The following is a 14,152-nucleotide window of genomic DNA, read 5'->3' as shown; positions in this document are numbered from 1 at the left end:
CATGAAGTCAGTGCACTGATCCTAATCACTTGAGATTTCCTGCTCTCAGAAATGCATTGCAGAGCACACCAAGACACTTCCAGAGCTGGCTGGTAGGGCTCATACATTTAAGAAACCATCAAAGAAAGGTCTTAGCACACTGAGGGCTAAGCCAGACCTTTGACTACTGAACCATTTTCTTTTGATATTACAGAATACTTAGGTATTCTGTACTTAGGTCAGACATTCTGCAGTCACTGCTTAGGAGCCATTTTTATATAAGCCAGAGAGAACTTTTAGGTTTAAACACGGAAAATATTTTCATGAATGAATGCAATCCAGGCAATAATTCATTTTGTTTTGCAGCTTATAAAAGAATTTGCAGATGAGATGCTCAGCATGAGTTGCTTGATGCTGTGCACATTTGTGTGGGTGGGAATTTGTGTGTTTGCTCATCCTCACTGCCTGCTCTCAACAGGTCATTCAGCAGTACACGCAGCAGAACCAGAAAAGCAGGATGTGGCAGCTGCTTTCTCTCATATTTAGGTTCCATGCCCCTGACTTTAAGTCTGTCTGATGCTTCCCCCCATTTTTGAGAGGTTTAAATGTTTTGCATATATTCTGATAGCAGTGTCATGTTATCTTCCTTTTCCAGTAACAGGAAATGGCTGAAAGTGTCCAGCTTGTTTATGCAGAATTGCCCAAGACATGGACTTCTCTGTATAAACAAAGATGTGCACTCCCCCAGAACTACACAAGTAGTTGGTAGCCATCCCAAATATTTCTGTTGTTTTATTAAAAATTATTCTTAACAAAAAATCCTGAGGCCTATGTTAAGATTTAGCTGGACAAAGTTTTGAAATGTCTATTCACTGAACCTGCTCCAGTGCCTTTGGCTGGACATCCTATCCAAAACTCAGACCACCCCTTCCCTCTTGGGTGTCTCTCCAGGTTGTAAAGAAAAAGCAACGCACAAGAATGGTGGAATTTTTCATTGATGTGGCAAGAGAATGCTTCAACATTGGAAACTTCAACTCCATGATGGCTATTATCTGTGAGTATCCTTAGCACAGGTGGCAAAAGGCATCTCCATTTCACAACCTGGCTGGCAGGACAGCTCACACCTGCCCTCAATTGGCCGAGCACATCAGCATGCACATTTCCCAGGGACAGAGTCTGCAGTGACAGGTTCCTGTGTGGGTGGGAGAGCTTCAGCTGCAGCTTGTCAGCCTGAGACACCTCCCAGAATGTGGGCTGGTGATACATAAGCCCAGTTGTATTAGCCCAGTATTTTTTCAACTCAATTGTTTCTTTGTCTCCTCTCTCCCTGCATTCAGCTGGCATGAACCTGAGCCCTGTGGCACGGCTAAAGAAAACCTGGTCCAAGGTCAAAACAGCCAAATTTGATGTTTTAGAGGTATGTATAAAGTTTGGACTTCGTGTAGAAATCCACCAAATAGTTTCATCCAAACCTCTGCTAGCTACTGTGTCAGAGAGCAGGCACCTCTGTCAGTGGTCACCAGCACATAAACGTTGTGAGAGCGTTTCCTCCACTTCAAACTCTCTACTGGTCTGCAGTGAAAAGTGGATGCCAGCTCTCTCTAGATTATTTCTTCCTAGAGTATTTTTGCCAATTTAACTTGGAGGCAGTCTCCACTCCAGCGAATGCTGCCCTTAAAACCAATGGGAGGACTCCACCTAGTGGAGACCTGCATGGAAACAGAACCTGATTGAAACCGCCATCAGACACAGAGGTGACAGCGAAGAAGTTTGGTTTTTCCCCCCAGAGAGTCATTTATGATTTCTTTTCGGTCTGCTTTGTTCATGGATTAGATGCAAAGCCAGTACAGAGCCCTCCTTCCCAGCAAGGCAGAAGTTTTAAAAACCTGCACCCAGACCTGATCAGTATAAAGCTACCCTACCCTGAAAATTTAAATAGGGACCAAACGAAGTTACAAAGAATAAACTCTGATGGCTAGAGCAAAGCTTTTAATTCTTAGAAACGTGTATTACTTGTCTGCCTTTCCCCCTGTATAAAACCAGCACCACATGGACCCCTCCAGCAACTTCTGCAACTACCGCACGGCGCTGCAGGGCGCGGCGCAGCGCTCGCAGGGCGCCCACAGCAGCCGCGAGAAGATCGTCATCCCCGTCTTCAACCTCTTCATCAAGGACATCTACTTCCTGCACAAGATCCACACCAACCGCCTGCCCAACGGGCAGATCAACTTCAAGGTGGGCCCTGCTGCTGCCCAGAGCGCTGTGCCACCCCAGCCTGGGGCGCTGCGGCCTGGCCCCGGCGCTTCACCCGCCCCTCAGCGCCCGCGCGGGCCGCACCGAGCAGCGTCATACCCAGGGCACTTGACTGGAATCAGATTCTGGGAAAGCCAGCCGCTGCTTTTCTGTGGCAGCAAGCCACCATATCTGATCAAATTGAACAGGTCACCTCAGGCCAAGTCATCAGCCTTAGCTGATTTCACCTCCTCAGTTTGGCTGGCTGCAATGGGGTTTATCAGGTCTGCAAGGGAGGCTCTGCAGCTTCTGGGTTCTCTCCCCAGTTAATAAACATGCATGTCCAAGCGACCACAGTCTGTCAAAAAAACTTATAGACAACACTTTATTGTCATCATTAAGGCTGTGTAAGTGGAGGGAGTCACACAGAATATACAAGGCAAACCCTGAGTAATTACAGATTTAGAAGGTACAGGGCAAACCCTGAGTAATTACAGATTTCTTAAAATCCTAGGAAGGAAAGGATATCTAAATGTTTCTGTATGTTCCTATGATTTCCCAAATTTAAAGAGTGCTTTCTGAAAAGATCAGATATGTCACAATTCATTTAAACTGAAGTTTGGAAATGTAAAAAGTAAAGCAAATAAACTACTTACTGTCGAGTTGCAGTCACAGGAATTTAGACACTCCACACAGAAAATAGGCACTATTATATAGGAAGGAAAGGTTGATGATGAAAAAACCTGAAGGCAAAAGGTCAGATGGTGGGCTGAGATAACACTGTCCTAAACTTGAGGCTGGCAGCAGGTGAGGAACCAGCAAGAGAGGGGGAAAGGAGGGGAGCCATAAGAAGATAGGACAGCAAGGAATCCCAGAATATGCAGAGTTGGAAGGGACCCACAGGGATCACCAAGCCCAACTCCCAGCCCTGCACAGCACAGGAGTCACACCATGTGCCTGACAGCATTGTCCAAATACTTCCTAAATTCTGTCAGGCTGGTGCTGTGACCAATTCCATCTAAGTCTGAGTAAGGGGCAATAAGAAAAGCAGCATAAAGAACAAGACTGAGAGGCTCTGAAATAGAAATGAACTAATATTTCAAATAAAACAAGTACTACTTTAATAATACTCTTTTAATTACTTTATGCAGAAGTTCTGGGAAATTTCAAGACAGATTCATGATTTCCTGACATGGAAGCAGGTTGAGTGTCCTTTTGAAAAAGACAAGAAAATCCAGACCTATCTACTCACAGCACCTATTTATAGTGAAGAAGGTAAAATCCTTTGCTCAACATTATAGTGAGTCTTTCTATATGTTAAAATCCAAAATATGCAGATGAAAAATATATACATCTAAAACCATATTTTACTAGTAATTTTCTAAGTGTTATCAATTTCCTGTTGCTTCTGATGAGAGCAAATTTCATAAGTTACATCTCCTATATTGTAACCCTTAGAGTTTTTCCCTCAGGTAAAGAACTCATGTATCTGATGGTTACTACTTTTTTTTTTTTTTTTTTACCAGCTCTGTTCATTGCATCCTTTGAAAGTGAAGGTCCTGAAAACCACATGGAAAAAGACAGCTGGAAAACACTCAGGTATGAAGCTTCCTCAGAACATGAGTCTTTCTGCAGACAGACAGGGGCATGCAACCATCAGCTTCTTCTGTCCTATTTGCATACCCAGCCTAAAACCATAATACTGTTCTTTTTCCTTCAAAATTTCAATCTGAAAAAAATTCAGTGGGGCTTGGATTTTGATACAGCTTTTGCAGCCAGATCTGTTGAGGCTGCAAGATCACTGCTGGGGTTGTGAAAAACAATATCCTTTATTTAGGCTATCAAATAGAGTAAAATAATCTGCATTTGTAGTAGTGTTCAGACATGATTTTCTCAGGGGAACAAACCTATAGAGACACTAACAAAGTGCTCTCATCACAGCTATGCTCTTACAAATCATATAAAAGGATGAAAATTTCTAGGAATATGGTAATTGTCAGCCTACCCTAAGGGATCAAGTCTCAAAGGCTCCTCATCCTCCTGAGAATGCGTAGCACCACTCCCCTGTACATGATGAGATCCATTAATAAGAATCTGTCAGGCTCATGGGGACTGCATTGTCCCAGGCAAGAGCCAGTTTCCCACTGATCCCAGCATTTCCTGGGGTGTCCCCATGCAATGCACCCTGCACTAAACCCAGCAGTGCCCAGCCTGCAGTGGTTTGGGGTGACAGACACACAACATGTGCTACATGCCTGAGCTGATCCCAGGGGCCTCAGGTAACGTTATGCAAGTTACATTTTCACCTCATTTAATGTCAGCATCTCTACTGAAATGCACAGATTCATTCCAGTTTCTAGCAGTTGAAAATCTATCCCTTGAAGAGAGGCTGTCAGCTAGTGATGCCAGATAGATCTATTGCCAAAAATGAAAACCTTTTTGTTGGGATAGAAAAGATAATTTTTTTATTGGTTCATCTTTTAGGACAACTCTTCTTAATAGAGCCTGAGAAATTTGGATCAGATTTGCAGACTTCAAAGCACATCTAATGGACGTTTTTACAACCTGAATGAAAGACTTGGACTGAGCTAAGAAAGACCTCACTGGATGAGGTCTGTTTTGTACATACAGTAACTTTTATGAAATAAAATGTGGTAAATATTTCACATGTCAACCTTAAGGCACTTACTGAAGGGTTTTGGTTTTTTATTTTAAATATAAGGGCAGGGCCCTGTTCTCAGAGATGAAATGTATCATGGGAGATGGTATCTTATTCTATCAGCATCCAAATTTTTATTTTTTATTACTTCCACCAAAACAAATACAAATTAAAACACACATCCTAACTGAAGCCAGTGTTCAGGTTAAATACCCCATTGGACCAGTATCCTGCAGAACACTCAGTATGTCTCCCTAGCTTTGAAATTAGGGGTCTCCTTCAAATCAGCAGAATTGTTCACAAGTGTTTGTTCCTCTCCTCCATCAGCAAATAGTGCCTTACAAGGTACTGAGCTTGTGTAGTTGTACCTTCTGACGGGGCTGGAAGTAAGGGAAATAAAAATGTGGATGTCTCCAAACCAGCTACAATGTACTTTTTAAATAAAGTGGAGAATTATGGCACATGAAGTAGAGTATACCTGCCTGTAACACTGATGGTGCAGCAAACCTATTTTTGTTACGTGATGTAAAGAGGTGAGAGGGGGTAACTGCTGGGTCTGTGTGTTTGTGTGTGAGTATGTGTGTGTGCACTTGTGGGGATGCACACATGTCTAAGTGTTCATACTTCTGGGAACTATCCTTTACATTCTGGCTGTCAGAATAGTTTGTGTTTTCCTTTTGAAAAATCAGGGAATTTGTTTTTTTTTTTTTTTGTTATGTTTGAAGAGAAGAATGTCTAACCTAGATTATAATCTCTGCAAAACAGGCCTAAAATGCTTTTCTAAAACGAGTCTTTGGAAAACAAAAACTCAGCATGGGCCAGGGAAGAAGGGGAAGTAAACTCAGATGTCCAATTTGAAGTTAAGGCTAAAGTTCCAAAAAAGCTTAAGAAGAGTTCATTGCTGTGAATTGGTCATTTAATTGCATTGGTTCCTTTGAAGAGTCCAGTCTGCACTTACAGACAAAACAAAGACACTCTTGGAATGTAAATTTTTCTAGCCTTTTGCAAGCCATGATTAACTGTCTGGGACAGCACCCACTGAAATCTAAAGGTAAGCACTCTAAGAAATTAGTCAAACCTTTGAACAGGTCAGTACCAAAATTAGAGGTGATCTGCAAACCCACTGATGCTTGCCATTTCTAATTTCTCCTTTTAGTACTGAGTTTCCACTGAAGAGCTTCTGTTAAGTTCAAGGTATTCATTTCCAGGGAGAAAAAAAAATAATTTAGGACTTTTGTCAACTGATCTCTGAGTTAAGAAAGAAAAGCAAACAGGCTCAGATTAAAACCTATTTTGTCTAATGAACAAATTATTACCCACAAATGCCTACTTTTCTTTTCCAGTAATTTTCCCTCTGAAGGCTTGAGGACTGAATGTAAGATAAGATAACTTGAGCCAGATTATTGGACTGGTTTGTATTTTCTTTTTTGTTCATTAAAAAAAAAAAGCCCAACAAAAAGAGTCCCTCTGAGGCTGGCAGTGGTCACAGCCTCCCTGGCAGAGCCTTGCAGAGGATCTCTGCAAGGATTTATTAAAAATGGCCAGCCCTAGGTGGATGGTGTTGATCTTATTCTGCCTTCTGTTGAAGAAGGGGCAAGACTTGCTGGACTGAGGGTCTGGTTTATGGCAGCCCTGCAGACTCTCCCTGCCTGAGTGCCTACAGCCAATTGCAGTGCCACTGTTTGATGCAAGCACTTAGCAGAAATTTGCTTTATTGGCCCTGGAGCATGGTGAAAAATTAAAATGCTTTCCCTCTTTCACTTCCCCCTTGGCAAATACTTCAAATTACAGGAGTAAGTTGATGTAAGGAAGGGAGACAAATCAACATTTTGCCATTCCCATAGCATTGGCATCAAAGAGAAACAAAAGCAAGTTACACCACGAGGAAAGAAGAAGTAGAATACTAACAGTTAACAAGAACAGCCCAGGAAAGGGGAAGGGATAATTCTTATGACCTGCTGCTATTTTTCCTGTGCTGAAGTACTGGCCTTCAGCCCTGGATTCCAGAAAGAATATTTATACTGTATTATTACAGTGTTTTGCACTTTCAGAGATGTTCTAGCTAGTAACATTGTCAGACACTATACGAGGGGTTGTATATCAGCTTTGTTTATGTAATTGAAGTTTAAAAGGGATGCTTAAAATTTAAGGAAAAAAAATATATATTTGAAATTCAATTTTAGAACACTTTCTGTAAATGTATGAAAGAGCTTTCACATGAATGTGCACTCTGCCGGTCAATCAGTCCAAGCATATACTTGAAATCCATGCAGTATCTACATTGGTTCCCTTTTATTTTCCTCCCCAAGTTTGATACATTCCTTAAATACTGTGTTTTGCTATTCTGAGCTGAAATGCTAAATATAAAGCTGTACCATAAAGCAGGATATTCTGTGTTTGACTGGATGTGCTTGCATTAATAAAAAAAGAAATTGCTTCAACCATGACTAACTTTTCCCATAGTTATTTTTCCCTTGCAAATGTATCAAACCAGAAGCTGAATGAGGTGTGGAAGGCAATATGGTCACAGGGAACCAACTGGCCACCTTCTGACTTGAAAAGCTATGGCATGAAATACTTACATTTCTTTCAGCAAAGGCAAGAGCAACACTAAGCCAACAATATACTGCCACTTCATGTTCTTTCTGTAGTAGTATTTTATGGATTTGATAGGGTCTGCGCTACAGAATATTTTTGTTCTCTCAATGGAAATGCTTAGCAGTTCCACTGTGTAAAACACTATTGTGTCACAAGAGTTGAATTTCATTTTCCCCCCCCGTATTTACCCTTTGAGCAGCAGAGCACAGAACATTTGCTGGCTGCAGCAGGGTTTCCTGTGGCAAGCTGCTGTTGGCATTTCAACACCCCAGCACCTCTGCTTGCAGCCACTGCCCTTCTTCATGCCCTGCTTGAAAAGGCCCCTTCCTTCTGCAAGCTGACACAGAGAACAGACAAGCACAGAGCTCTGAACAAAATCCAGCTTTGCTGCCCCAGTGCCACTCCTTTCGCAGGGATATATGCCTTGGGAAAAGAAAACAAAATCACATCTTGGGAAGGCAGGAGCTCTGGAAGCCCCATAAGCATTTCTGATCTGTTGGAAGCTCTCTGGGGAAATGGTTTTGGTAACCAGACACCCACACCACACTTGCAGAGCTGAACAGTGCTAGCACAGCTCATTAGAACAGATAATGATGTTTACCAGCAATAAGAGGATCGAGCAGATAAGAGTCTTCCTGATGGCCAGTTCACGCTCATAATTAATATGAATATTGCATCCTTGAAAACTCACTTCCAATTATGTCCCATCCAGTCATTAGGATAAATTAGCTACTTACACAGGCAGAAGAGTAAACAATAAAATTGCTTTCCAGGCCCTTCACTGCCATTAGAGCCCAGCACAGTGTGACAAGCAGGAGCTCAGTGCCAGAAAGGTATCATGAGTTACGTTAGCAGCAATTTGATTTATCAAGTTAATAATTCCCATGAAACAGCTTTCTTTTAGCAAATAACTCAAGGGGCAAAATTCAGCTGAGCAGTTAGCTGCCAGCTGATATAGTACATCTTTGGGGGAGAAATCAGTAATTCTGCTGAGGATGTGCTGACAGATCTCCTCTCTTCACCCTCCAATATGTGTAATTTTATCAGGACAGCCCCAGCTTCCCAGCTATCCAGAACATCCCAAAAGCAGTGTGGGGAAGCACAGTTTTGACCTTGCTCTCTGCAGCAATTCAATAGGGCTGTGTGGACAGCAAGAACTTAAATAATTTAAAAATCAAACTGCAGAAGGAATTCATCTGCAGCTGTTAATGCATGTTATCAAGGAAGTTTCCAGAGCAGTAAGCTTGCAAATATTAGCAATGGCTTCTTTCATGCTTGTCCCTGGCAAGGCGGGGATAACTGGGAATGTTTTGAGGTTCCAGCACAAACCTCTGACAGAGGTTCCCTGACAGTGCAGAGGTTTGCTGTCCTTCACTGCTTCCCAAGATGGATCTTGGGCTTTGGAAGGGAGAGAAACTACATTTGGGGATTTAGTTCTGCAGTAACATGGAGGTACAGCAAAAACTATAACCATCTCTCTAACATGGTAATAATAAATAATGGAAGCATTTCTAGTGTTTCCAATGGTATAAGCAATTTCTCACATCAGTGTTTTTATGCCTTCCTGACAGCCCATTCAGCTCTTGCACAGAAAATGGATGCAGATAATTGCTGTAAGGTTACTTAAGGATATTGGTTTACTTCTGTAAAGAAATATCAGGAGCAATAAAGTTCTGGTAAGGCAGGGAGTGCTGGACATTCTGAGGCATATTCTGCCCTCTCCTTCACGATGAGGAAGATATTCAAACCACCAGGAAATGCAAGAGCCAGCAAATGCACTGTTTGTGATCTATTGGGATGCATAGTTCACAGTGCTGGTAACTCAGGCTCCCAACAGCCAAGAATGAAAAGCACTGAAGTGGAGAAGTCCTGTCAGAAACACTGTTTGTTACTTGAAACTATTAGTAGCACCTAGCAGGAAACCAAACCTCCCCAACAAACCAAAACTAAACACACTCTTACAAAAAAGCCAAACCCCAGGTCTGTGGGCACACAGAGGAGTCCTGTTCACAAACCTACTTCAGCACGAGGACTGGAGACCATTTTACAGGATTGGAAGGAAGCTGAAAGGCAACACAAATCAAAGCACCAGCTTCAAACAGCCTCACCTAATGCAGGACAGAAAAGAAGAAACTTGAAATTTAGTGGAAACTTGCTTCTAATATGTTTAATCTTATCTAGCTGCTTTGGATTAAGCAGCCATCTTAGAAGAAATGTAATTCTGTTTGGGGGCAGAAGTCAAATGAGTTCCAGCAGCATCTCATTACAGAGAAAACTACTTAACATCTTTTTAATCCCTGTCACATGAGCACACTATGGCCTCTTCTGATTCTGTGGCATATTAAATTAAATATAGCATCCTGCTATCCGTCAGTGTCAACACTGTAAGTTTCCTTTAAAATGTTTACACAACATCTTTTACATTCAATTCAAAGAAGATACTGCTAACAACACTCCACCTCCACAAATATCTATCAAATCAAAGAACCAAGTACAACATATCCTCAGTAACAGCAACAGAGCACTGAGGAACTCAGCAAACACAGTTGTAAGTGAGGGAGTTGAGCGAAGTCTTGGATCTTTATGGCAATACCAGAATTCAATGAAACAGTGAATTATTCTTGTCTGGGCACATAATAGCTCACTGTTGATGACCTGATCTCAGTTTGGAAAAAAAAAACAAACCACTTCTAACACATTTCAAAATCCAAGCAAGCAATGAATAATTTTACAGATGCAAACAAATCCATTTTGTTTTTCTATGCACCTCTTACTTCACTTTACGGCTTAGAAATTTCGAGTGTCCAAGTATCCCAAAAAGAATTTCACAATAATCCAGCAGCCAAGAAAATCACTTTGACAAGATTTTTAAGAGCACACAAACACCACCCCCCCAACATCTGTCCCATGGATGCATTTAGAGGCCAGAGCACCATCCCAGCTGCTCCCCAGGAAAAGCTGCCAGTCACAACCTGAGAGTAGCCAAAGCTGTCTCAGAGCTGCTCTCCAAAGCCTTCCTGAGCACCAAGCAATCTCAAAGGGTTTTGTTTTTGCTTCAGACTATCCCTTTAACACAATCATTTTCCCCATGGACTGTAATGAAGTCAGCAAGAAGCCACTTAAGCTGGCACAAGGCTGCAGGAAATGTGCAAAGAGCTCTCACAGGGCCAGAGCCACGCTGTGCCTGCTAGCTCGTGTTTCCACAGCTCTGCTCAGCTTCTCCTCCACATCCATCACACTGGGACAATCTCATTTTCCCCTTTTCCTCACAGGAGAAGCTTCCCTGTTGTTTCACAGCTGTGACTTTGCACCCTGGGCACATTTGCCACTGCCTTCAGTGGGAGCCAGGTCAGACAGCACATCCATGAAGGCTGTCCCATAGCCTCTGCCTTACATTTCACTTCACAGATACAGCCCTTTTTAAAAACAGCACTTCTGCTCAAAGCCTGAGAACTCACAGGTGCTGGCAAAGAGCACATGCTCCCACCTGGATATGCAAACAGCAAAGCAATGATAAAGAAACCCCAAAAGAAACACCCTGCACAAACGAATGAGGAATGTGTTCATGTCCTCCTTCACCTCACCAGCAAGTCAAGTACAAATGCAAAGTATTCTACCTATGAAAAATAATTCTAAAGCCTTTGCTAAATTAACTTATACCAGCAAAGAGTTTTTACACCATTGATAGAGAAGGCTGGGAGGACATAGGTCAAAACATTTCAGTGATGTGGTACATACAAGCCCTGTAGCTACAAGGCAACCTTGAAGCTGTAAGAACTTAAAATGCTCCAGAGAAACTCACCACATAACAAACACATTTAGAGCAGTTCAAATAAACCAGTTAAATCACCACAAAATCCAAGTTCAGGGGGACTTCTTTACCTTACCCTGGAAGTGACTAAGCTAGCCAAAACAAAGCTGTGTTTAAATAAAACCTAATGCAAACACTTAGACTTACATATAAAAGGGATTTATTTAACATTCTACCTGCAGGTCAGAAGTACTTTTGCTGCACAGCACTTCCATGCAGATCCCAGCTCCAACCCCTACTCTTTAGGCCAACCTCCACAGAAGCACATAAGGGTTCCTAACAAAAAGGTAGAAGCTGTTCCCTTTCTAGTGCAATCTCAAAAATAACAAATAATAATAATAATAATAAAATAATAAAAACAGTCACCCAAAGCCAGGAGAGAGCCAGATTTCTTGGAAAAGAAGGAGAAGAACCCTTCCCTGGCAGCTGCAGGTCCCAAGCGATGGCAGGCACTGCTTGCCCAGGGCTAACTGAGCCCAGCTGCCGTGGTCATTGCCAGCACCTGGGCCAGGGCAGCCCCTCGGGCCCAACCAGGAACAGGTGAGCATCATTGGGGCATCAACGAGACACAGCTGAAGCTCGTTATCCTCATTTTCCTTCACAGCTGAGTCAAATTGGAATGATTTGTCTCCTTTAGATGTATTTGGGAGTCACAGTCAGCAAGAACACCTCAGGCAAATGAAAGCTACACTTACTTTTGATACACAGAAATCTTTTATCGTTGCACTGATGAACCAATAAGTTACTAACTTATGCTGAAACACTATTTTAAAGGTTATTTGAAGCTTTATTCCTTTCATTCATGGATCTGACAAGGCAGAAATTTTGTTCTAGTTTATATTTTGGCACGAACTAAAACCATTTAAATGTCTGCATTCAGGTACAAGTGGTTAGGGCTCACCTACCACTTCTCTTTCCCTCCTGATGCCATTCTCTTCTTGAACACAGATTACAAGTAAGTTTTGCTTCTCACAGGTGTGTGGATCTCAGAGTCCAAAGGCCCTTATGGAACTAAAAAACTCAGTATTTTCTTCTGGATTCAGGAGACCCAGAAGTATTTTCCTAAGTTTTTTCCAGTTTTCCATCTGTATTTACTGATTCTCTAAACCAGTATCTACTAGTCTAATTGAAGAACATATTTTTAAACAATTTCAAAAGCACAACCCACATTCATTCCTGCAAGGGTCTAAACTAAAAGTCCACCCTGAACTAATCTCATCTTGACTTCCTTTAATGAAGAACACTTCTCTCTAAGGAAGGCTACAGCTTACATATTCCTTGGAAAAGGTTACAATTTATGTGAACAGCATGCCACAGAATCAAAAATTACTTCATGATTCAGTGGAGCATGTTCCTACTTAAATAAGTGTTACTATATTTACTACTCTAGCACTAAAACACAGTGACTCCTCCAGGAAAACACTCGGACCACAGCTCAAAAAAAGTGTGTTATGTAAACAGCATCTGTCAAAACAGGAGGACGAGGCCCAGCACTTGGCCATGTAACCCAAGCCCCGACCCTGGGCACACAGATTGTGACTCCAAGGGCTGACACTGCCACTCTTCCCTGCAGTGCCCCAGCAGCACCCCAAGCTAAATAAACCCCCCACAATGTGGAATTTATTCTTCCTCTGCAGGCAGAGCACAGCTTGGGAAAGCCAAAAGCAGGTCTTGCTCCCAAGCAAGAGATTTTTATGTTTGAAGCACAACTAACTTGCTCAGTTTCTTGGATGAAGTAAGGAAACACATCCAAGGAAGAGTTACCCATTTACATGGGAAAGAGCATCCCTGCCCTGGGTCACAGCTCCCAGCAGTAACTGGGACACTGCTGCTCACAAACACGTGCTTGCAGCACAGTGTGGCTGTGCCCAAAGGCAGTCAGAAGCTGAACAAGCTCAGGTAACTGAACTCACTTTGTCTTTAATAAAAGCATATCCCTATTTCTGTCCTGGCCCCATTGCAGAGGCAATGGTGTGCGTTCAAACACAGGGTGCACAGAGCTGGTGTGTGCCACAGCAACACCTACACAGGTGGGTATTGCAGGGAGCTGAACTAAGACAAGACAAACCCTGGGCCTGTAAGGGCTCCTGTAAGATCAGAAATCCTCAGCTCATGAGCCATTTGGAACACTTGTGTATATTGCCCAACCCACATAATAAACATTTCTAAGTGTTCTGACTTCCTTTCAACCCCAATGCATTTGCTTCTACCTTTTGGGATATTGAATGTAAAAAAGTTTCCCAAGTGGTTCCTGGTGACTCCATTCATCTCCAGACCTCCCCCATCACCACCACACATGGGTTTTCATCACCCAGATGGGGACCTGACACCGATCTCCCTCGCTGTTGCTGATAAGCACAACCACGCAGTGGAAAACAGCAGAACCTGAGACACCTGGCTATCAGCACTCTGCCATGTTTCCAAAACATGAGAACTGGGACAAGTGCATCCTCCTGAGGCAGGATCTGAGAGCTGAGGTGCAGCAATGCTGGGCCTTGCCCTAGCTCTGTGTCCACTCCAGGGCTGCCAAGCAGCGCTGGTGCCAGGGAGAGGCAATTTGGAATAGATTTTTCTTGTGCAGCCAGGACAGCAGCAGCTGCCCTGGAGTTTTAAAGGCTGGAGTCTCAGGAGAGTGCCCCACTTGTATCTTCACCCCAAGTCATAACATCAATGTATTTCCTCTTGTCCTCGCCAATACCCTACAATTTTTGTTAGCAACAACCGAGGTATCCAAGTGAGGTAAATCTGGTGTAAATTTAAGTTGTCCAAGGAACAAACTCTGGTATCTGGTCTGGGTAGAACCTGAGATGCAAAACTGAGCTGGTTGAACTTCTCACAGCAAATATTATTTCAATCCAGTGTGTTATGCTCTA

The 14,152-nt window shown here is 42.7% G+C and overlaps 1 protein-coding gene across 3 annotated transcripts in view; it reads left to right on the top strand.

Annotated features, from left to right (window-relative positions):
• The window catches only part of RASGEF1A (RasGEF domain family member 1A), a 147,785-nt gene extending 140,468 nt beyond the window's left edge, over positions 1-7,317 (top strand). For all 3 annotated transcript variants that reach the window (XM_063163910.1, XM_063163907.1, XM_063163909.1), the window contains 6 exons: positions 931-1,033; positions 1,317-1,396; positions 2,023-2,214; positions 3,363-3,486; positions 3,738-3,810; positions 4,696-7,317. In XM_063163910.1, the coding sequence (XP_063019980.1) occupies positions 931-1,033; positions 1,317-1,396; positions 2,023-2,214; positions 3,363-3,486; positions 3,738-3,810; positions 4,696-4,720 (597 nt within the window). In that variant the 3' untranslated portion in view covers positions 4,721-7,317. The remainder of the gene's footprint in view (positions 1-930; positions 1,034-1,316; positions 1,397-2,022; positions 2,215-3,362; positions 3,487-3,737; positions 3,811-4,695) is intronic.
• The last annotated feature ends 6,835 nt before the right edge of the window (positions 7,318-14,152 follow it).

Source organism: Melospiza melodia, chromosome 9 (assembly GCF_035770615.1).
Source record: "Melospiza melodia melodia isolate bMelMel2 chromosome 9, bMelMel2.pri, whole genome shotgun sequence".
Lineage (NCBI taxonomy): Eukaryota > Metazoa > Chordata > Aves > Passeriformes > Passerellidae > Melospiza > Melospiza melodia.
This window is presented reverse-complemented; position numbering and strand designations above follow the sequence as displayed.